Here is a 27,640-nt window from a genome sequence, read left to right as displayed (position 1 = left end):
CAGGTCCATTAGGCTAATGAAAACTCAGCTGTGTTCCTAAATTGGCTCAGGGACACCTTAATTAAGTTTACTAATGTAAACCCAGACTCTCCTGAAAGGATGATTGTTGTTAACTCTTACTTTATTTCTCAGTCTGCTTCTGATATTTGTGCAAAGTTACAAAAGGTTGAAAATGGCCCTCAAACCCCACAAGAAGACCTTCTTAATTAGCCTTCTGTGTCTTCAAGATCAGAGATAAAACTCAAAAAGAGGAAAAAGAGGCTCAAAAGAAAAAAGTTGCTAAATATCAATCTGATCTCTTAGCAATGGCACTTAGGGTTCCCAAACAGGAAAGCCAAAACAAGGCGAAGCTGCCTGAGCCCCTCCTGGACCATGCTTCAAATGCAGCAAAGAAGGACATTGGGCAAGAGAGTGCCACAATCCTGGCGTTCCTTTGGGGCCCTGTCCCTACTGCAACGTTAAGGACCACTGGAAGAGTGAATGTTCTAACAGCCAGCAAGCCCTCACAGGAGACTCAATCACTGCCAGATTCATCATTGACTGATCTGCTCGGACTTGCTGCTGAAGATTGATAGGGCTCGAGGCCCACAGCCCCCACTAAGGCATCCTTCTCAGAGCCCCGAGTCTCACTGGAGGTCTCAGGTAAGACACTATCTGTACTTGTGGACACCGGGGTGACTTATAGTATACTTCCTGAGTTTTCAGGTCCTTGTATTAAGTCCTCAGTCTCTGTTGTGGGCATTGATGGCCAGCCTACACAGCCTTTGCAGACTGGGCCTCTCTCATGCAGATTCCAGACTTTTCTTTACCTATAGCTTCCTAGTAATTCCAACATGCCCCACACCCCATTTAGGTAGAGACCTCCTTAAAAGCTTAACTTCTCCTTTACCTTCTCCCTCCCCACAGCTCTAATCCTCCATACAGCCTCAAAATGCTTTGCGAAGTCATCCCCTTCCCTTCCTTCTTTCTCTGGTTGATCCCATAGTTTGGGATACCTCCAATCCCACCCTCGCTACTCATGCCATGCCTATTTTAATCCATCTCAGGGATCCTTCAATTTTTCCTTGTGTTCCTCAATATCCCATAGTTCCTAAACATTTACAGGGACTAAAACCTATAATTAAGCGCCTTTTAGACAATGGTTTTCTTAAACCTACCCATTCACCCTACAATACTCCCATTCTCCCAGTACTCAAGCCTGATGGGTCCTATTGCCTGGTACAGGGCCTTAGGGTAATCAATAGTGCTGTTATCCAACCCATCCAGTGGTGCCAAACCCTTATACCATGCTTTCTCATATCCCTCCACCACCACTCATTTTACGTTTGTAGATCTTAAAAATGCCTTTTTTTTTTTACCATCCCCCTACACCGATTGTCAGGACCTCTTTGCATTTACATGGAGTGACCCAGACACTCTCAGGTCTCAACAACTTACTTGAACAGTGCTCCCCCAAGGATTCAGAGATAGTCCCCACTTCTTAAGCCAAGATCTCGCTACTGACCTCACAGAACTTGATCTCAAACCTAGAATCCTTCTTCAGCACATAGATGACCTTCTATTATGTTCTCCATCCCATATGTTAGCCATACAGCATTCAGCCAGTCTCCTTAATTTTCTTGCTAGTCGTGGATACAGCGTCTCTCCTGTTAAAGCCCAGATAGCTTCCCCAAAAGTTAAAAATCTAGGTCTCTCTCTCACCCCCACTACTCGTTCAATCACCACAGATCATAAGGCTATTCGAGATCTCCAGATGTGCACAACTAAACAACAGGTTACATCTTTCCTAGGTTTAGCTAATTTCTTTTGTCTCTGAATTCCTAACTTTGCAGCCCTAGCTCAACCCCTCTACAAGGCCCCTAAGGGTCCCTTATTAGAACCCCTAGACCCCACTACACCTATACATGCCTCCTTTCATAAATTAAAAGAGGCTCTCCTAAGAGCTCCAGCTCTTATCCTTCCTTACCCACCCAACCTTTCACTCTGTATACTACTTCTCAGGGCCACAATGCTATAGGTGTACTAGGACACAAAAAGGAACCTTCTTTTCAAGCAGTAGCTTACTTGTCAAAACAGTTAGATAACACAGTAAAAGGATGGGCTCCTTGTCTCCAAGCCCTTGTGGCTGTAGCCCTCCTGACACAAAAAGCTAAAAAGTTTACGTTAGGGCAGTCTATTACAATATACTCACCTCATCATCTAAGTGAGCTTATCTCACATAAGGCACTCCCTGCTCTGATGACCCCTTCTCACCTTCAACAGGTACACCTAGCCCTCTCAAGACCCTTGCATCTCTATTGCAACTAGTGGTCCTCTTAATGTGGCAACCTGACTTCCCACCTTAGAAGGCTACCCTCACCATGACTGTATTGAGGCCTTACAGATGACTCCCACCCCTTTCCCTCGCATCAGTAGCACACTTCTCTTTAGCCTTTGACACATGGTTCATAGATGACAGTTCAATAAACACAGCCAGCCAAAAAAAGGCAGGATATGCAATAGTCAATCAGTCAAAAGTTATAGAGGCAAATCCACTGCCATCTGGGACCTCTTCCCAGAGGGCAGAACTTATTGCCCTTACAAGGGCCCTTACACTAGCAAAAGACAAAGTCATAAATATATACACTGATTCGAAGTATATATTTAGCATTTTATACTCTCATGCCTCTATCTGGCAAGAACAGGGTTTTATTAACTCTCAGGGAACCCCCATCATTAATGCAGCACTTATCCTTAAACTTCTAGAGGCAGCACAACTCCCAAAGCAGGTAGCAGTTATTCATTGTAGAGGACACCAGAATTCTACAGATCCTATTGCTCAAGGCAATGCCTTTGCAGATTCATAGGCCAAGTTAGCTGCACAAAGGTCCTATCCTTCTCATCTTCTCCCGTTAGTCCCAAATAGTCTACCTCAACCTAATTATTCACCAGAGCAGCTACAGTTACTTCATAAACCAGATTACACACAAAACACTCAGGGATGGATTTTTCCAGGGATCAAAACTTGTTCTCCCAGATTAGCAGGCCTTAGACATCATCACTGACTTACAAAACTGTTTCCATATAGGATCACAGGCTGTCATGGTTTATGTCTGTGTCCCCCAGGCCTCATGAGTTTGCATTGTGTATTTGTGATTGGTTCATTTTCTAGTGTTTGGATTGATGGTGTCAGTGCTCCACCCACACAGGGGTGGAGCCAGGATGTGATATAATGGCAGGAAGAAGCTGTGTCTTGCTCGTTGCCAGCTCCTGTTTGCTGTTTGCAGCCACCATGAAAGGCTGCCCCGCCATGCCCGCCTGCCTGGGAGCCAACTGAACGTGGACTGAAACCTCCGAAAACTGTAAGAAATAAACCTTTCCTTTCCCAACTTTCGGCTTCAGGTATTTTGTCTCAGCGACGAGTAAAAAGTAACTAAGACACGGGCCCTATACAAACTCCTTAGCCCCGGTAGTCATACACCCTTCTCTAAAGGCTATCATTCTTCAGATTACTCACACCTGTCATGTCTGTGCTAGGACCTCTCCTCAAGGACATATAGCACCCCTTCCTTTCCTACACATCAATTTCTCAGACACAACCCTGGTCAAAACTGACAGATAAATTTTACACACATGCCTTGCTACAAAACTCTCAAAATATCTTCTCACCTTTGTTTGTACTTTTTCAGGATAAATAAAAGCCTTTCCCACAACCAGGGAGACTGCTGATATACTTACTAAAGTCCTGTTACAGCAAATCATCCCAAGGACTACAACCAAGGTGGAACGGTCCATACCTGGTCTTCTTGGCAACCTCAACAGCAGTCAAAGTTGCTAGACTGCCATCCTGGTTTCACATCACTCAGGCTTAGCAATGCCCTCCCAGCCCTAGATCTAATGATCCTTTTGCCCACTTATGTGCACCTCACCAAGGCCTCACAGCCACAACTCTCAGGCTAAGTCATTTTTTGTTACCCAACTTAGTTCCTAATTTCTTAAATTCTATTAATTATCCTTTTTACAGCAGCACTCTTAACAGTCTTTCCTTAAGACTCCCACATCATGCGTAAGATCATCTTCATATGGTTCTACGTGACAACTGTCTTTGTTCTTTCTACCCTCAGCTGTTTGGTTAAACGTGAGATCCCTAAAGGCCTAGGTTCTTACCTTCCCTATAGTGACACAGCCATGGCCTTCCCCATCCCTCCTATTTTTTCCAGCTTAACTCCTTTGACCAGAGACAAGCCTTACCTACCTACCCTCTTAACTTTTACCCTTTCAGATGGGGGAATAATCACCTCTCATAACTTTACTCCTCCTAACCCCACACTTATTTTTCAGAATTCTACCTCACCGTGGCAATGATTTTACCTCAACATGGTCCTGATAAAATGACATATCTAAATCAAAGGCACCTTTCTTTCTACCTCACCTGGGTCCTTAAATATGATAGTGGCCTGCCTCCTCATGACACCTTGTCTCTGTTTTTCCAGTCTAACGTAAAAGCATTCACCAGTGATAAAGTTGTCTTGGATAAAACACCTGGTGGGCATCAATTATCATCCCATCGGCCCTTCTAAACCCCAGTACATCGCCCCCTTTCAGCAGGAATTAGCAAAAGAAAGAAAAGCTTCGCCCTTTTTCCTAATAAAAAGATGGCAATGAAAGGATTTTGGGGATGCTGCAGTGGTGGGAAGCTGGACCTTTCCTGCCCTTAAGCAATTTACCTGTGGTGCGAAATAAATTCCAATGAGCTACCTGTGTATCAGTAATGCCCCTTAGGCTCCACCCCAAACCTAAGCTATATATATGCCCTCACACGTGTATGGCAGAGAGAAAGCCAGACTTTAGTGGTCAGGGGTTCTCTCTCTGCATTCTCAGAATAAAGACCACTTTTATTTCATATTTCTATCTTTTTAGCCGCACCAAAAATTCTATCAGGGGCAATCAAAATTTGTAACACTCTAGTCAAACTGACCAAAAGCACCCTAAAACAGGAGTTATCAATCCCTAACATATTAACATTGGGAACTGTGGTACTCTGATATAGTATGAGATACATATATTGTTTTCTGCCCCAGATCCTAACTGAGCTCCTAAATCTTCTGCCATCTATCACTCAGGAGCATCTTTTGTTCCAGGCAAGTGACACTCATGGGCTTCTGATGGGTCTGGCTGCCCAAGGAATCAACCATGAGATTAGAACGTCGGAACTTCCAGTTCCACTCCAGCTCTATATAATCAGAGTTGAGTGGGTCACCAGTGGGCTTCCCTAAAGAAGTTTCCATAAAAATTCAAAAGGACAAGTTTCAGAGAACTTCTGGAACACTACATGAGTGAAGAATCCTGGAAGTGGTTCTCAGAGAGGGCAGAGAGGCCCCGCCTCTCCATATTCCTGGACTGTGCCACCTGTCCACCAGGCTCTCCATCCCATATCTTTTGGGATATCGTGTGTAATAAACCAGTACATATTAGCGTTCCCCTGAGCTCTGTGAGCCACTCCAACAAACCAACCAGACCTGAGGTGAGGGTCATGAAAACCACTGGCCACTCCTGGGGGACTGTCTTGGGATGGAGTCTGTCTGGCATGAAGCAACTCAGCTGGTTAGTGGAAAACCCACGTGTTTTGGCAATCAGAAGTAAAGTGGAAGGTGCCCGAGTGGTGTATGTGTAACAAGAAAAGTACTTTTATGGTTTTTGTTTTTTTCCTAGCTCTTTGCAACAAAAGAAGGTGCAACACTACTGACCTGCAGGCATCTATGTATTCAGGGAGCACCATGACAACACAATACACACATCCCACAATGAAGGTGCAGTCAAACAAGTTTTCAAAAGATATGAAGTACTTTAAACTTACCCAGGAAGAAATAACCTGAATGTTCTGTATCTAGCAAAAAAACATCGCATTTAACATTTTCCAAAAAGTTGACATTAGGCCCAGATAGGTTCACTTTTAACAAATATTTCAGTAAAACGTATCAATTTTACATTGTCTCTGCAGCAAACAGAAGAGAAGAAACACGTCCCAGTTCATTTTAGGAGCTCAAGTCAGACAAACAATACAAGAAAACTATAGGACAAAAGTCCTGAATGCTGATACAGAGTGTTCAACAAAATATTAAACCAACTGCCGCACAACAGGAGGCTGAGGCAGGATGGTCACAAATTGAACCCTGGACCTAGAGTAAGACCAAATCCCCCAAAATAAAGGTTGGAATGTAGCTCAGTGTGAAGGCTCCAGCACTGACATAAATAATATGTAAAAATAATAATATAACTGAAGTAAATATGATAACTGAGTGGGGCTTTTTTTGGAACTATAAAACATAGTGAATGTACAAAAGTCTACGTAATCTACTTTATTAACAGGCTAAACAGCAAAAATGACATGGTCAGTAAAAGATACAAAGTAGCACAGCACATTTCAATATTCATTCATGATTTAAAAAAACACTCAGCAAAGTAGGAACACAAAGGTTCATTCTTAAATTGAGCACTTGGATTACAGGTGTGTATGCTGTGAAATTTTATGCCCAAGTTTTTATGTAGACATATATTTTTGTTTCTCTTGGATAAACACTTAAAGGTAGAACTGCTGGTAACATAGTAACTATTTAATCTTTTGAGGAACTGCCAGGCTATTTTACAAAGCAATAGGACTACTTTATATTCCCATCCAATTCTTTGGACACAGATTTAGAGTCAACACAATCCCAATTTAAAAAACCAACAAGATCCTAAAACTTATACTGAATGGCAGAGGAACTAGAACAGTGAAACAATCTGAAAAACAAAAAAAAAGAAAGTTGGGAGAATTCACACTGCACATTCACACAAAAAGAAGATGTAATAAACCTTCCATAACTCAGGCATCTGGTAAATAACAGAGAACGTATAGCCCAATGGAAAAGTATACAGAAATAATACACTGATGCTGTGATAGATTTTGACCTACATATCCAGACAATTCAATGACACAGAACAACTGGCCATACATATAATGTACAAATGATATTGGCTGTCTCTTTAGGCCCTGAACAAAAGTTAATTCAAAACTGACCACAGAACCAGAAAGTTAAATGATAAAAGTCTTGGGATAATTTAGTAAGAACAAATCAACACACTAGACTTCATAAAAATTAACAAATTTTGCATTTCAAAGAAAACTACAGAGAAGGAAGAGATCAGCATGGACTGGTAAAAATAGTTCACATATAAAATACATATAGAATATATAGAACAGTTCTTAAAACTCAAGAGGATGAAAACAAAAAATTCAATTAAAAAACAGGCCAAATAGATACACAGATTTTGCAGAAAAAAATACGAAAAGATGCCCAAAGCTTGAGTCATCAGGGATAGTACATTCTAACAATGATATGACATTATATGCGTCACTATGCCTGGGACCCTTTGCTTGGTGGGAGGATGAACACAGGCCCCTCCTGGTGTTTTTGCCAAAGACAAAACCCATGCCCATGCACACACCTGTGAAGCTTGCTGCAAAATTTGCAATATTAAAAGCTGAAAACAACCCACACATCCTCTAGCGGCCTGTGCACCCTATGAAATGCAACTTAGAAATAAAAAGGAACCATCCAAGGGGACAAAGACAACCAAAGGAGAATGGAGTAGCCCTTCCAGAGAGCTACATGCTCCTTGGTTTCCCTATATGACGTCTGACATTCAGCAAACAGCCCAGATTGGTGGCATGGGTCAACAGCTGTGTTCTTTTGAGGGCCAATTTTGCCCTGCATTTGTAATGGTGGTGGTCATGCAAGTCCCCAGCACATACACGTGTGAAACTTTCATGACATTGTACCAAAAAATGGCAAATTTTATATGTAAATTTAAAAATAAAATTTTAAAAGTCTTCACTATGAAAAAGTAAAGCAAATTACAAACAAAAAAACTCCTAACTATGTCACACAATACTATTAGGAAATCTCTAAATGATTTAAAGAGCCAAATAAAGACCTAATTTGAACAGATAATCATATTCTTAGTTTCCTTCTATGAATATAAACCAATTCTAGGCCAGGATTACATAGGATACTACAAATGTATGTTTGTGACTAAAGTAGAAATGTCATTGCTATGATGTTAAACAAAACATTCTGCAGTGTTGTGTACCATAATCCACGCAATGCAAACAAACATTCCAGAATACTGAGCGAGACCTCACACTAGAGGGGACAGAGAATAGGAAGGAGCCCAATAGAGAAGAGGGTCTGAGGCTAAGACAGGAAGAGGGCATGGACACTCACACTCAGGATGCAGCCCTTCTGCACATGGTGCCTCAGGGTCTTCTCAAGCCTGGACACAGCTCTGCACAGCTCTGCCTTCTCCTTGGTCACAGTGCTGATGGCTTCCGTGAGAGAATCATTGTCTCTCAACAATACATCCACCAGCTGCACTTGTAGCTCTGCTGCTATTTTTTTCTTGAAAAGGAGAAAACAAACTTATAAAATATTTTTGTTAGCTAGGCACTGTAATCCCAGGTACTCAGGAGGCTAAAGCAGGAGAAACTTGAGTTCGAGGCCAGACTAGGCATTTTAGTGACACTGTGCCTCAAAATAAAGTAATAAAGGGCTCGGGATGTAGCTCAGTTGTAGAACATTAACCTAGCATGCACAGGCCTCGACTTCACTTTTCAGTACTGCCAAAACAAACATAATTTTTTCTTGTGGCTATAAAAGGGCAGGCATATTATTGTGCGTAACTGTCATTGGTTATTTTTAATACTTGTAAATATGTCTGGAATTGGACGGTTGTGGGGCTAGGTACAGCTAGATTATCTATAGCACAGTAAGTAATAAAAGTCATTATGGCACATATCTTTTTAGTCCTCTGCAAAATACTTTGAACAGGGCCATAGATACAGCTCACTAGCACAGTACCTGTCTGGTAAGCAGGAGGTCCTGAGTTCAATTCCCAGTACCAAAAAAAAAAAAAAAAAAAAAAAAAAACTTTGTACAAAATTGGCCTATATGAATAGTATTAGTTGTTAACTGTATAAATACTATTAGTTGTTCTAATAAGACCATACTAACACAGCAACTTAGTGAGATCCTGTCTCAAAGAATAAAAAGGGCTGAGGATGCAGCTCATTGCAAAGGTTTTGGGTTCAACCTCCTAGGATTGGCAAAAAAATAAGGCCCATTATCTCTGTAATCAGAATGTTTAGCTCACTTAAGGAGGGCCAAATCTTACCAGGGACCCACAACAAAGGGGAAAAGACACACACCAGTGATAACCTCAGCAGGCAGGATCAGAGAGCAAGCAGGTGGCAGCAATCAGTGCAGCTTCCCTGCCACCTGACTCAAAACACTGTAGAGCACCACGTTGCTGCCATGATTTCTTTTTTTTTGTTTTGGTCTTTTTGAGAGAGGGTCTCGCTATGCAGTTCAGGCTAGCCTTGCACTCACTCTGTAGTCCAGGCTGGTCTTGAACTCGCAACGATCCTCCTACCTCAGCCTCCCGAGTGCTGGGATTACATGCATGAGCAACCACGCCCGGCACTGCCATGATTTCTTAAGTGCCACAGAACATTGGGCAGTGCTTAGGCTCACAGCCAGGTGTGAACACCTCCAGTGATAGCTCATGCGGAGTTCAGAGCTCTTGGGGGCTTGGGTTTTCATTTTCCACTGCAGCTCTCAGGAAGACAGACATCCAACTGAGGGGTGAGAGGTTTCCTGTTGGTGTCTGCCCCCATCAGAACTGAGCTTCTTCCTGTCCCAACCCACAGCTCCAGAGTGGTTCCGACCATATACAGGCATCCACGCAGTCTTCTGGGCAGTGCATTCAAACCCCAAAGATGAAGCACTGTGTACCAGAGGGCATCTAGTACTCATGTCATGGCAGGCAGATGACTGTCTACCCAGGTGGTAAACTCAGTTTAAGAAAGAAAGGAATCACCAGCCAACAATAAAAATGAAACTGGAAAGCTGTCAAAACAGTCAATCTCAGCCCCATCTGTCAGGGAAGAGCCTACTCAGACAAGATGTGGAACAGGCAGGAGGAACTCTGAGGATGAAAGATGTTCTGTTACCTCTCCAGCCATACCTGGTGGGAGGTAGACATGCTCAGTTCAGACTTCAGCCCCTGTAATGTCTGTACTAAAGATGACACAGCCTTCTCACCAGATAGTGTCCCATCATTAAGTGTCCTGTAAAGATAAATGAGCATTCAGAAGATTCATACATATCCTAAATGACTGTCATCCTAAGCTATGTAATAATGCTCAGCTGAAGAGACAGACACAGTGAGAAGCTTTGCTTGTGTGGACCATCCTCCTGGCTGCTGGTAAGTCTCTTCATCCTGCCACCTCACTCCACAAGAACAAGGGCAGGAAGCCCTCTTTTGACTGTGGTCAAAGGTGGTAGGACCTGCCGGAGGACAGACTGAAGACCAACTACAGAGTGGCCCTCATGTTCACACTGCTGCTTTTGATGTTCCAAATAAAACCACTCAGAAACTATGCTGTTGTAGAATCAAACTGAAGTAAACATAGGAAAACTCTATGAATTAATTTTAAAAAGGCAAACATCAACATTGATTTTTCTGTTCCTACAAGGTACGGTGGGCACAACGCTGTAACAGGTGACTCTGGTCCCACCTGTGCATCCCCAGAGGCTTCAGGGTAACAGAGACACAGCGCCTCAGCCTTGGTGGATGCAGGTAGGGTGGGAGTGACACTGAAGGGTATCTAGGCCCAGAACTCTGGGGTGTGAGGGGAAGAACCAACCTTGGAAGCCTATAGTCAAAGGTATAGTAGCAATATTAGAATGCAGAAAATGAAATTTAACAGAATCTTTCAAGGAAGCCAGGCCCATTTATTCATCCAAACTTTATGGGAAGGGAAACTCAGTGTGAGCTCATTAAAACACAGTCCTGAAAGTCAAAGATACCCAAAACTTGAGAATTTCCTGAGAGACCTTGTCTCAAATTTAAAAAAAAAAAAAAGGCTCATTGGTAGCATCAGAGCACCTGCTTAGCATATATGAGGCCCTGGATTCAATCCTCAACACCATACACACAAAAAAGCAAGATGGTCTGCACCGGCAGAATACTAGCTGGTACAAGCAACACAAGCTCAAACCTGTCCATGGTGTGGCTGACCAAACTGGTCAGGAGCCCAGCGACACACAGCAGCTTCTGCCGTATCTTCTCTAGTCCTTGCTGCTGTTCCCAGACACTGCCCAGCTCCAGGGAGTCCAGGCGGGGGCCACTGCCAGGCATTTCCACTTTTGACTGCAGTTCTTGCACAGTCTGCTGAAGCTGTTCAATCTTATGTTCATCACGCTGGCGCTGTAATTCTAATTCTCGCTGTCAGTAAATGGCAAAAAACACAGAGAAGACTTCATGTGAGTTTTCCAAAGCCACCATTCAGCTGAAGGCCCACAGTGCAGCAATGCACAGAAGAGGCCTCTTTTTGGACCAGAAAGAATGCATGGCAGGGGGCCACACTCTGCTTGTAGTCCTCCCCAGGATTCTACCAACTAACCTGCCCAACATATCCACATGGCCAGAAGAGCCCCATCTTTACTCCTGAATGAGTAAAAATGTCACCACTCACCAGGCCCAGGCTGGCCCTAGAATCTGCAAGGGAGCCTGCAATACTGAAGTGGCAGGAGCAAGCTCCTCTCACATCCATACACACACACATATGCAACAAGCCAGCACAGACATGGATAAGCACAAATATGCATACAGCAGGCACACACACACATGGATCTGGACCTGCCGGAGAAATGTCAAACCAGTCAGGTTATATGGGCTGGGCTCTGGTCTGCCCTTCTGTGAAGTGAAGGTGAGTTAATTCACTTTATCCCCAGCACCACAGAAGTGATAAGCCATATACTGGGTGTGATGGAAATGACTGAAAGGTGCTTGGACTTCCTGCACGGGCCCAACTCACATGAGGCAGGTAGCTGAGTACACACCAGCAAGGAAGGCAAAGTGGGGAGAGGCAAGGCAGCTCGGTGGACTCCCCATGAGTGAACAAGGGTAAAGAGGTAAGAAGAGTTCCAGGACTGAGATGCAGCAAGCACCACATTAGGACAAGAACCCCAAAACCAGACTTGAGCCCCATGAGGAGGTTGCAGAGGGGCTGTCCCCAGCTCTACAGTCCACAGTAGTAGGGTGCAGCAGGAGCCTGGGGTGCAGTTTATGACATCAGCACTGTGCACACACACTGTTACCATTTTCTTGGAGAAGAAAGTTAAATTTATTTTGCCTGGAGTTGGCAGCTCTGGCCTTGCAAAGACTCCTGGAGAAGTTCTAGCAGCCTGGCCAGAGAAGAACACCTGGGCCTGCTGCAAATACTACCAGACTCTTGCAACCTAAAGTCGCATGGAGTACAGTTTCCTGCTCCACACACAAGATGTTTTCTCTGTATTTACTTTCTAGAAATATTCCACACCAATTGCCAAGTGAAAGGATTCAGCTAGAAACCATGGGTACAGCCTGGGAGCTCTCAGGGTGAAAACTGTATTAGCTCAGATTCTCTTCCCTGGATATAGGTGGGTACAATGGCAGCTGGGCCATAAGGATCCCTGTGTGACCAGGAGTCATAGTTGCCTCACAGAGCAAATGGGGATCCTGCTGGCCAGACTGCCCATGTCTACACCCCAAACCTTCCCACCCCTCCACACAACGACCTGAGGCCTGGCCCTCCAGACAAAGTTCCACAGCCTACACCTCCAGATAACACCCAAGACCTTTGCCTTCAAACTCCCTTGCTCTCCATACCTGCAAATGATGCCACTCCGCTTGTCTGTATCATTTCTTATGATGAAACACTGTAATTATTTTGGAATTTTCTTAAGCAACAAAAAATAATGACCTCAAACATGATACATTCAGTGATCACTACAACTTGAGTCCTGAAGACATCTTCCCACCTAAAGAAAGCCAGTCACATAGGGCACATACTGCAGAGTCCCATTTACTGTGTCCTGAAGAGACAAATCCAGATAGGTCAGAGCAGGGGTCACCAGGCTGGGAAAGAGGATAGCGAATACATCAAAGCACAAGAAGAACTTCACTTGGTGACAGGAACTTGCTAAACTGACTGCCACGATGGCCGCATCTTGTAGAATACTCTAGATCCCTGAACCACACAATGTAAATCTGGGAACTCAACGTATATGCATTCTATCTCATAAAGATATTGAAAACTATCAAGAAAATCTCTGATATGTACTTAAAAACAGTGCAAGACATCTTGGAATCTAATTTATCTTTGAAATATTTAAAAATCCAGAGTTTTGGTTTTAGAAACAGATGTTCCTTTACTATTTCACTAAAGTTAACTCCTGAGAAAGACCAGGCCATTAGTTTCACTAATCTTTTTATAATTTCATAAAATAAAAAAATCAAGCAGTGAAGATGTTCTTTAAAAGCTTTTGTTAGACATAGAATGCATCTAAAAGTCAAAGTCCATCCAAAAAATGACAGAACAAGACCATATCCCAACCCAACCTTAAGGCCACTGTTACCTGATATGAAAACCAAAGATATCACAAGAAAGATACAGATGCAACAAACATAGATGCAAAATCTTCAACAGAATATTAGCAAATTGAATAACCAGAAGCATATCAAGAGAATTCTTTACAATGATCAAGGAGTCACCCTAGAAATAAAAGAATGTCCATCAGACCAAAGCAACCACCACAGCGCTGAACAAATGTCAGGGTTTGAAGAGACTCTGAGAAATAGGTTCACAAAATCTAACATTGTCATTATTTAATTAGGAAAGACTGGACAACCAAGAAACAGGAGGGATTGCCTTGGATAAGAGGCATTGTCAAGGCGCATAGCAGGCAGCACATAAGCAGGGGGAGCTTGTGCCTCCTGGCCAAGGTGAGGACCAGCTGCTCTCAACACTGCTCCAAGAAAGAAATAAAAGTCACTGGAAGAAAGGAAAGGAAACTGGACTATTTGCAGGTGACATAGTCCTATATATAGAGAGAATTCTTCTAAAAATAGTAAAAGCTGGGCAAGGGATGTAATTCCATGGTAGAATGTGTGGATGGTACATGTGAGGCCCTGAGTTCAATGACTAGTACCACAGAGAGAGAGAGACAGAGGGAGAGGGAGTTATTTACATTGGAAATCAATATGCACATTCAGCAATGCAGCACAAGATCAATAACACACTGATGACAATCTGAAAATAAAATTAAGAAAATAATTCCATCTGTAATCACAAAAAAAAATCATAAAATACACAAGACTAAGTTTCCTTGAAAGAAGTGTAGAGCTTATATTCTAAACGCTACAAAAGACGCTGGAAGGAAATCAAGGACCTTCGTGACCAGAGACAACTGATGTTCACAGACAAGCACATTTCCTTTCCTAACACAATACCAGCTACAGTGCCCTTCAGATCCAATGCAACCCTTATCAAATATCAATGATCCTTCATGCAACCTTCAAATTCACATGGAATTGCAAGGGGAATTCACATGGAATTGCAAAGAGCAAAAACAATCTTGAATCATACATCCTCATTACAACTTGCTATAAAGCTGTAACAGTCCACACAGTGTGGTACTGACATAAAGACCAAAGAAATGGAGGGCAGAGGCCAGAAAGAACCCCATGCCAACTTTCCTAACATTCCAATCACTCCTCAAAGGTTCATAACCTATGCAGGTGGCTCTCATCAGCTTCTCCTTATCGTTTTGCCACTACTTACCCTTCTCCAAGTTGACTTGGCTCAACCTGGGCTGTTCTCCTTCTCTAATAAGTCTGTCCTCCTCACACTTTCATTCATGGGTTTAACTGCTCTAACTCTGCCTGTTACCAAGCTGATTTCTTCCTCGCTCCAGACAGCATCTTAGCTCCTGCCTATGGGTCTGCAAGGTGTCCACAGCCAACCTTAAGGTGGTACTCACCTCCTTTTCCTTCCCAAGCGCTGCACAGCGCTCCTGAACCTGGGCCTCCAGTTGCTGCTGGGCTTGCAGGGCCTGCTGCTGTGCCACCTGGAGTGTGGCCTGCAGTTCCAGCACTCGGGCCTTTTCCGCTTTCAGCTTCCGCAGCATGACATGGTGCGGCTGTGGCTGCTGAGCACCACGGCTCAGCTGCTCTGTCACCAGCCGCTCGTGCTGTAAAGCCTCTGAGAGCTCCAGTGCTCGCTTCTTCTCAGCCTCCAGGCTCCTCTGGAGCTCAGCAAGCTGGCCCCGCTCCTGCGCCAGCAATGCCTCACAACGTGACTGCTCAATCTGCAGCTCTTGCTGCAGATTGTCCCTCACTGTCCGCTCATGGTTCAATGCAACATTCAGTTGGCTGTTTTGAGCAAACTGCTTCTCCAAAGATACTTTTAATTCCTATATTTGTGAAAAAACAAATGGGAAAAGTTAAATACTTTTATGATAGACAATAAAAAGTTTTCTTGCTCAGACATGTTTACATACTTTCAGCAAAGATACCTTTTGAAAATCGTTCTACATAGTATGAACAAGAGTTTTTTTAATTATTATTATTTTATCACCTGACTACATAGATGAAGACTGTTTCAGAAGGAGCACAGAGGAAATGCACACACGTCCTATATTCAGAGATAGACTTTTCTCCCTTCCTCAAGAACAATGTACACTCAGGATACTCAAAGACAATACATCCTGCTTGCTACGCATCCATGATTCCATGTTGATGAATGACATACAGACTTGTGAGCTAGAGGTTTTGTACTTGCATTGTACAGAGGAGTTCCCCACTACCTCTACAGCTGCTGCTCTTCAGGATGGCCACTCAGGAGGCTGCATGCCTCTTCCAGGAGCACATGCTCATGAATAGCAGGCCACTGAGGAGGTCACATGCACTGCTGGCCATGTAGCTACCTGCCTTGTAGGGGGCACCCACTGCCAATGACTATTTTACCAGAAAATACAGCCCTGTCTCACTGTTTCAAACTCCTGTTGAGTGGACATGTTGCCACAAACAAGAGTAAGAAAGAAAGGTGGTGCATGCCTGTAATCCTAGCACTCAGGGAGGCTGAGGCAGGAGGATCATTTTAATATTTGGGCTGGCTTGGGCTACATAATGAGTTCAAGTACAGCTTAAACTGCAAGATCTTATCTGAAAAAAAAAAACAAAAACAAAAAAGGAAGGCAGATGAGGGCAGCTTCCTGCTTCTGACACATTGGCCGGGATGGCCTGAGTAGCCAGTCACCTCCAGGGCCTTGGAGCTCTGGCCCTCCTTCTGTAGGTGCCGCAGCTGCTCTTCCTCCTGCTGGGCCTGGAGGATACGTTCCTTTCCCCGCTCATGCTCCAGCTCCTCCAGGGCAGCCTTTAGATCACTTTCCTTTCCATCCAGCAGGGACCTGTGCAAGTGAGATGCCAAGTGGTACCACAGTCGGTCAGGCAGAGGTAAGGTGGAGGTGGTGGTGGTGGGGTCCCCCCATCGCCCATCCATGTGGCTCTATCTCTCATTCCCAGACCCCAGACCCAAAGGTACCTGCAGCCCCATCACCACAGCAGACCCAAAGACAGCAGGACTTCAACTGAAAGAAAATAGACCAAGCAGGGACGCACCTCAGCTGGAGAACCTCACGTTGTGCCTCGCCAAGTGACTCCAGCAGCCTTGTGTTCTCATGTTGGCACTCACGCAGCTCTGACTGCAGGTCCTGTACTGTGCTCTGCTCTGCTGCCAAGAGCTGCCGCACGCCCCTCGCTCTCTCCTGCTCTTCACTCAGGGTTTTCTGTAAATCACTTGCTATACACTTTTCCTGCTCAACTTTATATGCCAATAATTCAACTGAGAAAGATTAGAAACATAAGACAGCATTATTTATGGGTTCGAAGTGCAAAACAAAAACTGATGTTAAGTCTGACAGGACATTTATTAGATGGGGGGTGTGCTTGGATGTGGTCAGGAGTGATGGCATTTCTGAGACTTAGAAACCATCATTTCTAAGGGAGCCAGGTCAATCAGTGACACTTCATTTCCTCCTGGTCAGGAGCACAAAGATCAGCACCAACAATGTGTCCCCAAGGCCTTCCCAGAGTGCTGGTCAATCCTACCACTCACAGGTCACATGCACTCCACAGAAAAAAATTCAAGGCCCTCCATGGCTACACTGAGAAAGTCTACCAGAAGCTAAGGAAGAAACAGTCCCATTCTGAACAAATTCTCCTAAAAAACACAAGGAGGAGATGCTTTCCTTGCTGAGGCTAGCACCTCCCAGCACCCAAGCTAGAAAAGGGCACAGGGGAAGAAAAGTACAGGTCAGGCCCCTCTGCACACAAAAGTGCTGGCAAAGCCCTAGCACACAGGGTCACAGCTCCTGTAAGGCTACTTTATCTGACAGATGTAAGCAGGAACAAAAGCACCTCCTCACACAGATCCCACATGTCATGGTTTATGTTGGAGGCCCCCAGTCCTCATGCCTTTACATTATGCATCTGTGATTGGTTCATTGTATAGTGCTTGGATTGATGGTATCAATGCTACACCCACATAGGGGTGGAGCCAGGATGTAATGTGATGGCAGGAAAAAGGCATGTCTCTCTTGCAGTTTCTGCCTTGCTGTTTGCAGCCGCCATGAACTGCGGCCCCACCATGCCACCCTGCCTTGGAGCCAACTGAGTATGGACTGAAATCTCCAAAAACTGTAAGAAATAAATCTTTCCTTTCCCAACTTTGGTCATCAGGTATTTTGTCTCAGTAATAAGTAAAAAGTAACTAAGACAGAATTTGCCTTCTCACTAGGAACCTCCAAAAACTGTAAGAAATAAACCTTTCATTTCCCAACTTGGTGCATCAGATATTTTGTCTCAGCGACGAGTAAAAAGACACCACACATGAACAACAGGGAGCAAGGAAGGGTATCTACCCATGACTGGCCTGGCACAGAAGCCAGCAGAGGATGATCTGCCTAAGAACTGCTTAGAAGTTGAAACTGATGACAAGCTCTTGAACTCCAGCACCAGCTCCCCTGGGGTCCTCCTATACTTGCCCCTGCAGTGCTCTGAGGTGGCACCCACCCTGCCTGCGCAACTGATGTTCCCGTCGACTGCTGCGGGCCTCTGTACTTGTGAGTGCTTCACACAACTGCTGCAGCTTCTCCTGGTTCTGCAGGTGTGTCATGCGCAGCTGGGCACGCAGGGCCTGAATCTCTGACAGCAGGGTGCTCCTGTCGGGCAGGCAAAGATGTTCACAGGTCTTCTCCTGCAGGTTTCCCAGGGGTGGAGAGAAGAGACTCTGTAAGGAAACCAGGCAGAAAGGCAGGAACCCTGCACACCCCACTTCCCACAGCCCCACCTTCCCAGGCTACAGGGAACAACTTGTTGTGGAACCTTGAGTGTGGAAGAGTGCACAACACTCAGACCTTGCTCTCAGGCACCTTCCTGACCTCTACCTGGTGGGCAGCTAGAGCCAGCCCCTTGCTCTCAGGGCCAGTCTGCTCATCTGGGTGCCAGTGTGCAAACAGGTCCACACTGTCCCACAGTTGATGGCCATCATGTGTGCAGTGTCCTTGATAGCTGGGAGGTCCCTGGGAATGGCTCTTCTGTCCACAGGAGTGAGACTTGGGGAGAGCCAGTAGAGTTGTGAGGAGCCATATGTGAATGCCCGGCACGACAGGGTTTCCCCAGCCAATTGCTACCATATCCCAAGGTGAAGAGCACATGAACCAAAACTCAGAGAGAAGCAGATTCCATCACCCTTTCCTGGCTTCAAGGCACAGATGTAGGGCTGTTGCTCACCTGCTCTTGGACAACCTTCTCCAACTTCTTACATGGGGAGCTGTGATCCCCTGGGTCTGAGCCACAGGGTCCAGGCTGCAGCTCTGCTTGCACCATCTTCTGCTCCCTCTCAAATATCCCCTGTGTGGCCTGTGGAAACTCCTCCTTCCAGTCGAGGTTCAAATCCAGGGGCTTCTGCAAAGTTAAAGCAAAGAACCTTAATGCTGAGCTGGGATACAGGCCAGTGGGTGATGGGGCCAGCATACATGAGACCCTTGGTTGTACGCCCAGTACCACTAAATAAATAAATGAAAGGAAGGAAGGAGGGAAGGAGAGAGGAAAGGGAAAGTGTCTTAGTGCTCTTGCTAGTGCGTGCTGCGAACTCCTTGCAGGCTGAATATTTGAGTCTCTTACATTCACCCATCAAGACTATACTTGGAGATAAGACCTCACTGAGGCTGAAGAGGTCATAGGGTGCCCTAGGTCTGGCAGGACTATGGACATTCATTAGAAAAGGAAAAGGCACCAGCACATGTTCTCCGTGAGAACCCAGCAAGGAGGAGGCCATCTATAAGCCAAGACCTGAGCCCTCCCCTGAGCCCTGGCCTCCTGGCACCACACCTCCAGGTACCCAGACCCACTAAAATCTGTGGTGATTTGTCAAGGCAACTGAGCAAAGGGACAGCAAAGGTAGCCACTCCGATAGGGGAGAGGACATACAAGTGTGAGAGGCAGACGCCACCATCATGAGCAGAAACTGACACAGATGAGAACAGTGAAATTCTACCATGCAACAGGTCCTGAATGTCTCTCCTCTTCTCATTGTTGCACCAGTGGGCCCCTGGTCTGGAGAGGGCCCAGCAGCCTTCACAGATAATGGCCAGGAGCAGGCATCCCATGGCTCAAGAAAACAGCCTGTCTGCAGCAGGGCTGGTGGCCACCCAGTGGGTACCAACCACAGGCTATCATTTTCCTGGCATAGGGACATAGACCTTCTCTCCTTCCTAGCTCGTTCACCACAGCAGGAAGAAACAGGTGGGAGCTGCAGGGGAGGCAAAGTAAGGCTCATTCTGAGGCCAAAGAAAAGCACCCAATGTCCATTTCCTCATGTTGTGATGGCCCCTGAGTTCTGGGAGATGACAGCAGGTGACAGGGGCCAGCTCCAAGGGTAAACCCAGGTTTGCATGGAGGAAGAAATGTTGTGTGCACCTGCAGGTGCCCACCAGTCCTCAGAGCCTGTTGGAGCAGGAGAATACCTCTGGTCTTTCCCCCTCAGGTCACAAGGAGATCACTTTCCTCTGATCACATAGAGGCACCAAGACATATCTGCTGGGAACAGCAGGTAGAGGCAGCTTGGCCGTCAGGTGGGAGCTATAGTTCTTGTTTGCAATCTGTGCTGCTCTAAACGGACCCTTATCTCTATGCACAGCTCCTCTTGGTTTCTGTGAGCTTGAAACAGGTATGCAAGGTGAACATAATATTTCCTCAGCTACAGTGTAGCTTGGAGCATGCCAGGCCCTGGGTTCAACCTTAGCATGAAAAAAAGAAAAGAGAAAAGACAAAAGAAAAGAAAAGAAAAAGAAGACTCTTTTTCTTACTGAACAATTCCATACCTTCTCTCCTTTCTTAGGAGTCACCTCCAATAAGCCTTGCCCCTTGCCTAGAAAATAGGCCAAGTGAGCATATGGCTCCCCCTTGCTTAGGGTGCTGGGGAGGTCTCGGCTCTCTGACAAGGCCAGTATCTGGTGGCTTTCATCACACACCATCTGCAGCAAAGCCTGCAGGAGGAAAAAACATGATAAAAGGAAAAATGACCTGAAGCCTTCCCTACGTGTACTATGTGGGCACCACAGCTTGGTGCTGGGCAAGTCTGTGGTGCAAAAGGATGGCCACTCTGCCACCCATAAGGCCACCGTAAGGTGGCACTCCAAACAGCTATTCATTGTCCTCACTGTGAAGACTTCAAACATCACTCCCACAACTTCAGAGACCAAGAAACCAGGCTGAAAAGGGGTTCTAGATAAGCTCCTCCAAGGCCAGGCCCACCCCACTCCATCCCACCCTGCCTATTCTCCTTGGGGTACTAAATCTCCTCTACAGCAGGGCCAGGTTGGGCTGGGCTAAAGATCTTGAGCATGTCCCTGGCCCTCCTGGGACTACATGAAGACCACTTGTGCACAAGGCCCAGATGCTGGCTAACACCAATGGCCAGCTGAGGCAAAGGCAGCTGTTTCTGCAGAGTGTCAGCCCCTATAGCTTATAGGTCTCCTCAGACCGCTGCACCTGGAGGCCTCACAATAGGGCACGAAGGATATCAGGTCTGCCCAGCCAGGATGAGAAAGAGAGAAGGCAGTCTTGGAAGCCAGTGCCTGGCCAGAGCTCAGTGCCACTGAGTCTGGCCATATAAAAGCTCCTGCTTGAGACACCTGTCTTAAAAATGTGAGTTAAAAATATAAACAAAGTCCAAAATGTGGGAAGTGCAAAATTAAGCAATGACACGGCCTATAGCTGAAGTACCACTTAGCTCACTGGAAATATATTTTGTCATACAATGTTAGGAACCATACTGTGTATTATGTTGACATTACAGACAATCTGACAATTTAAAACAATTTTACTCTAAAAATGTAGTGTCTCAATTGCAGCTCAATGGCAGAGCACCTGCCTAATGTGCTCAGGGCCCTAGGACTGCATTTCACATAAAATCGATGTTAAGGTCTCCAGTCAGGCTAAGGGTGAGCTAGGTGGCACAGCCCTATAGACCCTGCTTCCATTTGCACAGATAACAGTGAGAGCCAAGTGACTGGTCACCTCTTGGCTGAAGATGAGCCATTTTCTGTATTTTAAAATACGTTTTTTCTGGACCTTACAATGGGAATAAAATCCTATCTAAAAACATCTCTGAAAAAACCCTGCAATCCACACAACCTCAGCCCCTACACAGGGGCTCAGCCCCTATCTTTCTCACCAGGTCATGGTATACCTTGCTGAGATGAGTTTTGCCAGGGTGGGGAAGTAACACATGGCCCACCAGCCCTGGACACTGTAGGCAGTTCGGCACTTGGACTATGGAGTGATGGTCTAGCGTGGGACCCAGTAGCTAGGACTAAGAACGTTCCATCATGGAAGCAGTAGTTTATATGTGCCTCCCCTGACTCCTGCCTGAAGGTCCTCGTTTACTTCCGCTGACCCACAGCTCTTCCACTTACCCATCCTATACTCATGGTCCCCGGAGGTGACTGTGCATGACTGGAATCTCCTCTGCCAAAGATCTCCCTGTGCTGACCCAACCCTCCCAGCTCCCAGTGCAGGGCTACAAAAACTGAGCACCTGGGGGCCTCATGAGGGATTCACACAGAGAATATCTATGGGGAGCACGTACAGGGAACCCACATGGGGATGCCATATAGGATACTCAAAGGACCAAGAGGCACACACTCAGATTACAGATATGAAACACGTGGAGACCACACAAAAACCACACACATGGAACACACATGTAGATACACGGTAACCATACACAGAGAACCCACATGGAGACTACTTGGTAACCACATGTTGAACAGGGAATACGTGGAGGTCACAAGGTGATCACCAAAAGGGATACACAAAGACCATACATAGGGAAAACACAGGAACCACATGGGAATCACACACAGAAACCATACACAGAGACCACATGTGGCAAGTAGGTGGGGACCACAGAGAGCTTACATAGTGCCCATAGATGCAAACCACACAGACCATATGGGAACCACAGAGACTACATACTGCTGACACACGCAGACCACAAAGGCCTCAGAGCCTAGGGGCCCACATTTGCTCAGAAAGCGGCATCCAATTTGGCATACAGCCAGCTGGTGTGAGCAGGCACTCAACAACTGTCAAGTCAGGGCCCTCGCTGTACCTGGCACCACTAGAGGGTGCTCTAATATTCCAAAAAGATAAAACACAAATGTAAAAGAAGAAAGGCTTGTTTGAAACAGTCTGAGAAATCAAATAGAAATACATTTTAGGATTTTGGGTTTTGTGTGGCCTGGTCTGGCTCAGCCCAGGTTTGACCTCATATAACTTTGTGGCTGCTTCTTCAAAGACCTTGGGAACCTCCTCTGGCTTTTCTTTTTTAATTACAAAATACAAAGAATTACCACTAACAACCACACTTATTTCTGAAAATTAGGAACTGTGTTATTTTTATTTGAGCAAAAAACCCTGTCTTGGATATTTTATATTATATAAAGTTTAAATATAATTAAAGAAATAAACCAATTATTCCAATTTCTGTTCTTTTGGGATTTTTGTTGTTTTTATTTTGTTTTTGAGATAGGATCTTGCTGTGTAATCCAGAATGGTCTAGAATTCACTATGTAGCCCAGACTGGCCTCAAACTCACAGCAACCCTCCAGCCTCAGGCCCCAGAGTACTGGGATTATAGGCGTGTACTGTCATACCTGGCAAGATTTTTGCTGCTGTTTTGGTTTTTGGGGGTTTGTTTGTTTGTTTGTTGGTACCAGGGAACGAACTCACATCTCATGCTTGCCAGGCAGGTGCTTAGGCCACTGAGCTAAATCCCCAACCCCATGTTGTTTGTTTTTTGAGACAGGGTCTTGCTATGTAATTCAGGCTGGCCTCAAACTTGAGGAAATCCCCTGCCTCAGACTCTCAAATGCTAGGAGTAGAGGTATGTATCATCACAGCTGGTTCCAATTTCCATTCTTAAAGTTTTATTCTAAATATAATCTCAGAACTCAGTATCACTGAAACTGGGCATACATTCACTATGTAAGCAAGGCTCATTAGGGGCATGATATCATTTACTTTTTCAGCCATGATGACACCAGTGGCTTTGTCATCAAGTGACCTGTTCAACTGTGTTTAATTGGCTCTTCTATCTTCTCTGAAGAGAGCACCTCTCCAATCCCAAAGGCCTCACAAGCCGAGATTCTGAGAGCCCCCAGACAAGCAGCACTGATGGCCCCAGTGCCCCTCTCTGGGAGGAATATATTCTGTATGCCTGTTGCAGGGCTGTATTGAATGGTAGTTCAGCATGGGCCCAGCCTACTGGGGGTTTAGGCTGACAGGCTCAGTTTGGCAGCAAGCAAAGAGAGACCTGTTCATCAGATAAAGGAAATGTAGAAAAAGAGACCCATAGGACACTCCCCCACCATGGGATGTCTGAAAGTGTCATCACCTTCTTCCTGCTGAGGATAGCATGTCAAGAAAAGACTCATGGGTGCTGATCGCCTCACCAAGATCTGGAGGGCTCTCATGGTGACACCTGCCTGGAACACAATTAATATCAGAAACACCCGGCCAGTATGACAGCCAGACACACTGCCTCCTTCAGAGAAGACACATATGAGAATAAGGAGGGACAAGATGCTGTTCCTCTACAGGCAACGAGTTTGAGAAAAGTTGGTGGGGCTATCCCTCAGTGCCTGCACACTTAATTAGCACTCTACAGAGCATAAGGGACCATTGGCCCAGCTCACACACAGGCAGAGGGTCTCTGAGGTCTGTTTCCAAAACAAACGAACAAACACAATCACTCCCCAACAGATCATAAATTGTGATGGTGGGATCCAGGAAGATGATTCCTCTTCTCTGACTTCATGAGCTCAGAAAAACACAGGCAGAGCTCATTCCCTCCCAAAACCATGGTGCCCTCCAAAGGCAGCACCTCTCCTTCTGGAAACATAGAAGCCATAAAATTAGAAGCACACTTGACCCTCAGAGCCACCCATGCAGGGCTCACACACTGTAACACACTTTGGGCAGTAGGTGTGCAGTGTACTGGGCCTCCCTCTTCCCTATCAGCCTCACCTTCACATGCTTTGTGTGGACCTCCTTCTCCTGCATCTGTCCTGGTGGCTGCAGAAACCCTCTGGAGACAGGAGCAGCAGTCACAGGACCAGCAGTGGGAGCTGCAGGCTGTCCAGACCTGAGGTTTAGCATCGCTCCACAGCATGGGCCATCACCTATGAACACCACAGAGTCAGTGCTGAAGCACAACTCCCATCGAAGCAAACACTGGCACCAGGCAAAAGTGGTAAAACCATTTTTATAACACATAAGATGAGGACTACATATATTTTGCAGGTTTGACATTTAATCCCCATGATTTAAGCCCAAATCTCAAGGGTACCTCAGCTCTTTTTTACAAAGCTAATGTGCTGGTCCTTATCCCCACAGACAACCAGACCTGAGTCAAGAGCAGCAGGAGACACACAGGGTTTACACAGCTCACATCAACAGAGCAAGGGCATGACCTCAAGGTGAGGCTAAGCACTACTAAAGAAGCAGCAAATGTCTGGTTCAGAATAAGTGACTTGCCATGTGGCAAGACAGCATGGGGAAAGCCTCAAACACAGTTCAGAATGACTGGCACGAGGCATCCCATCTGACAGTGGGGTCTCCAGCTCTTCTGCTCTACACAGGCCCATCTAGTGTTCTTGGATCTGTAGCCCAAGGAAGCCTGTGGGGATGAGGTAGGACACGAAGCCAGCAGGAGGCAACACCCAGTGGGAAAGCTCCCCAACCAGCACCCAGCTCATTGGTAGAAGCTCTAGACCCAGAAAGGGTGCATGGAGATCTAAAGACAAGGTCTTGGGAGGATGGGTAAGTCTGATATCTCAGACATGCAAAAGCAAATGTTCTAACAAAACGGTGCAACGAGGAGAAGTAGCAACAGAAGAAAACACCAGAGAGATTACAATTAAAATCAGAATAAATACAGGAAGGGGCTCATTACTCAGGAGATAAAGAAATGAAGTCCTTGGGGAATGAGAAGCATTCTTAGCTGTCCAAAAGGTGACAGTAAAAACACTTAGCTTAATGCAAAGGTTAAGACAAAGTTCTTTATAAATCTCTTAGAAATGAAAATAAAAATCAGTAGAAGAAACAAAATTAGGAGGTCCATTATTTCATTAGTAAGAATTACAGAAAGAGGAGGAAAACCAGGGGAGAAATGGCCTCAAAAACAAAGAGAGAAGTTCTCTGACATGAGACACACCGACCAGGTCCTGCCTGTCACCAAAGTCTCTATGTTACCAGCGGGTTCAGGGCTGCATGACAAGCTCCAGGGTCATAGCATACAACTGTTGACCCAAATGCAACTAATGATGAACACCAGGGAGATGGGATAGTTCTCCTAAAACGACATCTCCTGCCAAATGCTTTTCCAGAAGCTTTCTTAAAAGACCACCAAGGAGGGACAAAGGGTCTGGTGGACCACCAACGACACAAGCAACAGAACAAGGAATGAGGGAAAACCCAAGTGTGCAAGCGGCACGTATGTGACAAGGAAGATGAAGCAAGTGGAGTCTGTTGGTATGCCATCCAGATGTTATTTTAAATGGCAAGAGTGACCTAAAAATAAGACAAATTATCACATCTCTAAGAATCAGACCCAGGTGAATATCCCCAAGGAACACTTATCCTGAGCCGGGACACATGGATGGCTACCGTGGAGTGCAGCTTGTAGAATACTCAACTGGTCACCTGTTTGTGAGTTGGAATAAATAAAATATAAAATTGACCAGGTGTGGTTAATTTTAACTCCACTCCTTTAATTCCAGCATTTGGGAGGCTAAGGCAGGAGGATTGCTGTGAGTTCAAGGCCAATCTGGGGTATGAAGTGAGTTCAAGGGTAGCCTGAACTACATGGCAAGACTGTCTCATAACAAACAAATGTTTCTGACATTAATATTCTGTAATGCTAAATTTCCAATGAATTACATTTCACTACCATCATTTATCAGAGTCACTGTAAGAGGCAACGATGATTTTTAAAAATCAAAACATCTCATGTACTAACTTGGAAGAGGGAAACATTATATGGTAGAAGAAAGCACAAAGCTAGAAGATAATGGTTTGGTAACCAACCACTATAACAGTTACTGGTTCAGGGAAGAACTGCCATAGAGGCCAAGGTCAAGGGGTAAGAGTTTAAGAAGAGAAATTTTGCAGTCACTAAGTCTTTCTACCGAACATCCATCCATGAAAAAAGAAGAAAATCTTGTGGGTACAGACACTGCCAAGGGGCCTATGTTGATCCCACACTTCCTGCCATGAGGGCAGGGAGAAAAAACTGCACTCCACATAGGAAACTTCAAGGATACATGAGACAAATGCAAGTAAGGAAGAACTGGCTACAAACCACTGCCCTGCTCTCCTCAAATGCAGTGTCTAAAAACTTGGAGAGAAGCAGAGGATGTGTACATAGGCTGGGGAAGTAGAAGCAGAGGATGTGTACATAGGCTGGGGAAGTAGAAGCAGAGGATGTGTACATAGGCTGGGGAAGTAGAAGCAGAGGATGTGTACATAGGCTGGGGAAGTAGAAGCAGAGGATGTGTACATAGGCTGGGGAAGTAGAGTGCAAGGTGAGCACAGGATTTGCACACCTGGCTTGCCTCCTTCTAGCTCTGTGGGCCCGGAACTGGAATACCCCAAGCAGAAGTTGGGTGAGCTGTCTGTAGTGGGCATTATTGGGACAACTGGCAAAAATCTGAGGAAGGACAAGGACAAGACACCAGCTATGGAGCAGTAGGAACTCCTGGTGTTGAGTGTGCTACTGCGAGCCAAATGCTATGAAATATGCAGTGAAGCACTCAGCAGAGGGTCTGCGACTTGCACTTAGCACTGAGGAACAACATGGTAAATGTGAATGCTGGGAATGTCTACTAGTCTGTGCTCTAAAACTGCTAAAGCAACAAATAAGAAAAGAGGACTGACTCACTTTTTGCACTCTCATCATTTTTTTCTTCTAATCCAGGAGGAGGAGATCTTAACATGTCTCGAGACTCAAAAGAAGTTGTAAAATCTTCGACATCCTTCTCCTATTCAGATAGGGACACTTTTAGATGATCACAAAATAAAACAATTTATTATATCACACAGCTAAAATTGTCACACAGACACTTCCTAAGGCCAATTTATGATCTTATGTAGAACCTAGATCAATGCA

The 27,640-nt window shown here is 45.3% G+C and overlaps 1 protein-coding gene across 10 annotated transcripts in view; it reads right to left on the bottom strand.

Moving 5' to 3' along the window:
- The window catches only part of Pcnt (pericentrin), a 114,331-nt gene that overhangs the window by 8,414 nt on the left and 78,277 nt on the right, over positions 1–27,640 (bottom strand). For 9 of the 10 annotated variants that reach the window (XM_023562101.2, XM_063224687.1, XM_063224688.1 and 6 more), the window contains 11 exons: positions 27,413–27,512; positions 24,499–24,653; positions 20,289–20,453; positions 18,697–18,870; positions 17,977–18,160; positions 16,525–16,747; positions 16,163–16,313; positions 14,886–15,317; positions 11,081–11,307; positions 10,045–10,147; positions 8,247–8,420 (listed from right to left, as the gene is read on the bottom strand). In XM_023562101.2, the coding sequence (XP_023417869.1) occupies positions 8,247–8,420; positions 10,045–10,147; positions 11,081–11,307; positions 14,886–15,317; positions 16,163–16,313; positions 16,525–16,747; positions 17,977–18,160; positions 18,697–18,870; positions 20,289–20,453; positions 24,499–24,653; positions 27,413–27,512 (2,088 nt within the window). The remainder of the gene's footprint in view (positions 1–8,246; positions 8,421–10,044; positions 10,148–11,080; positions 11,308–14,885; positions 15,318–16,162; positions 16,314–16,524; positions 16,748–17,976; positions 18,161–18,696; positions 18,871–20,288; positions 20,454–24,498; positions 24,654–27,412; positions 27,513–27,640) is intronic. The other variant, XM_063224691.1, reaches the window with a different exon arrangement.

This window comes from Cavia porcellus, unplaced genomic scaffold, assembly GCF_034190915.1.
Source record: "Cavia porcellus strain 051 isolate PalLab524CR breed Dunkin Hartley unplaced genomic scaffold, mCavPor4.1 scaffold_15, whole genome shotgun sequence".
In the NCBI taxonomy this organism is placed as follows: domain Eukaryota; kingdom Metazoa; phylum Chordata; class Mammalia; order Rodentia; family Caviidae; genus Cavia; species Cavia porcellus.
This window is presented reverse-complemented; position numbering and strand designations above follow the sequence as displayed.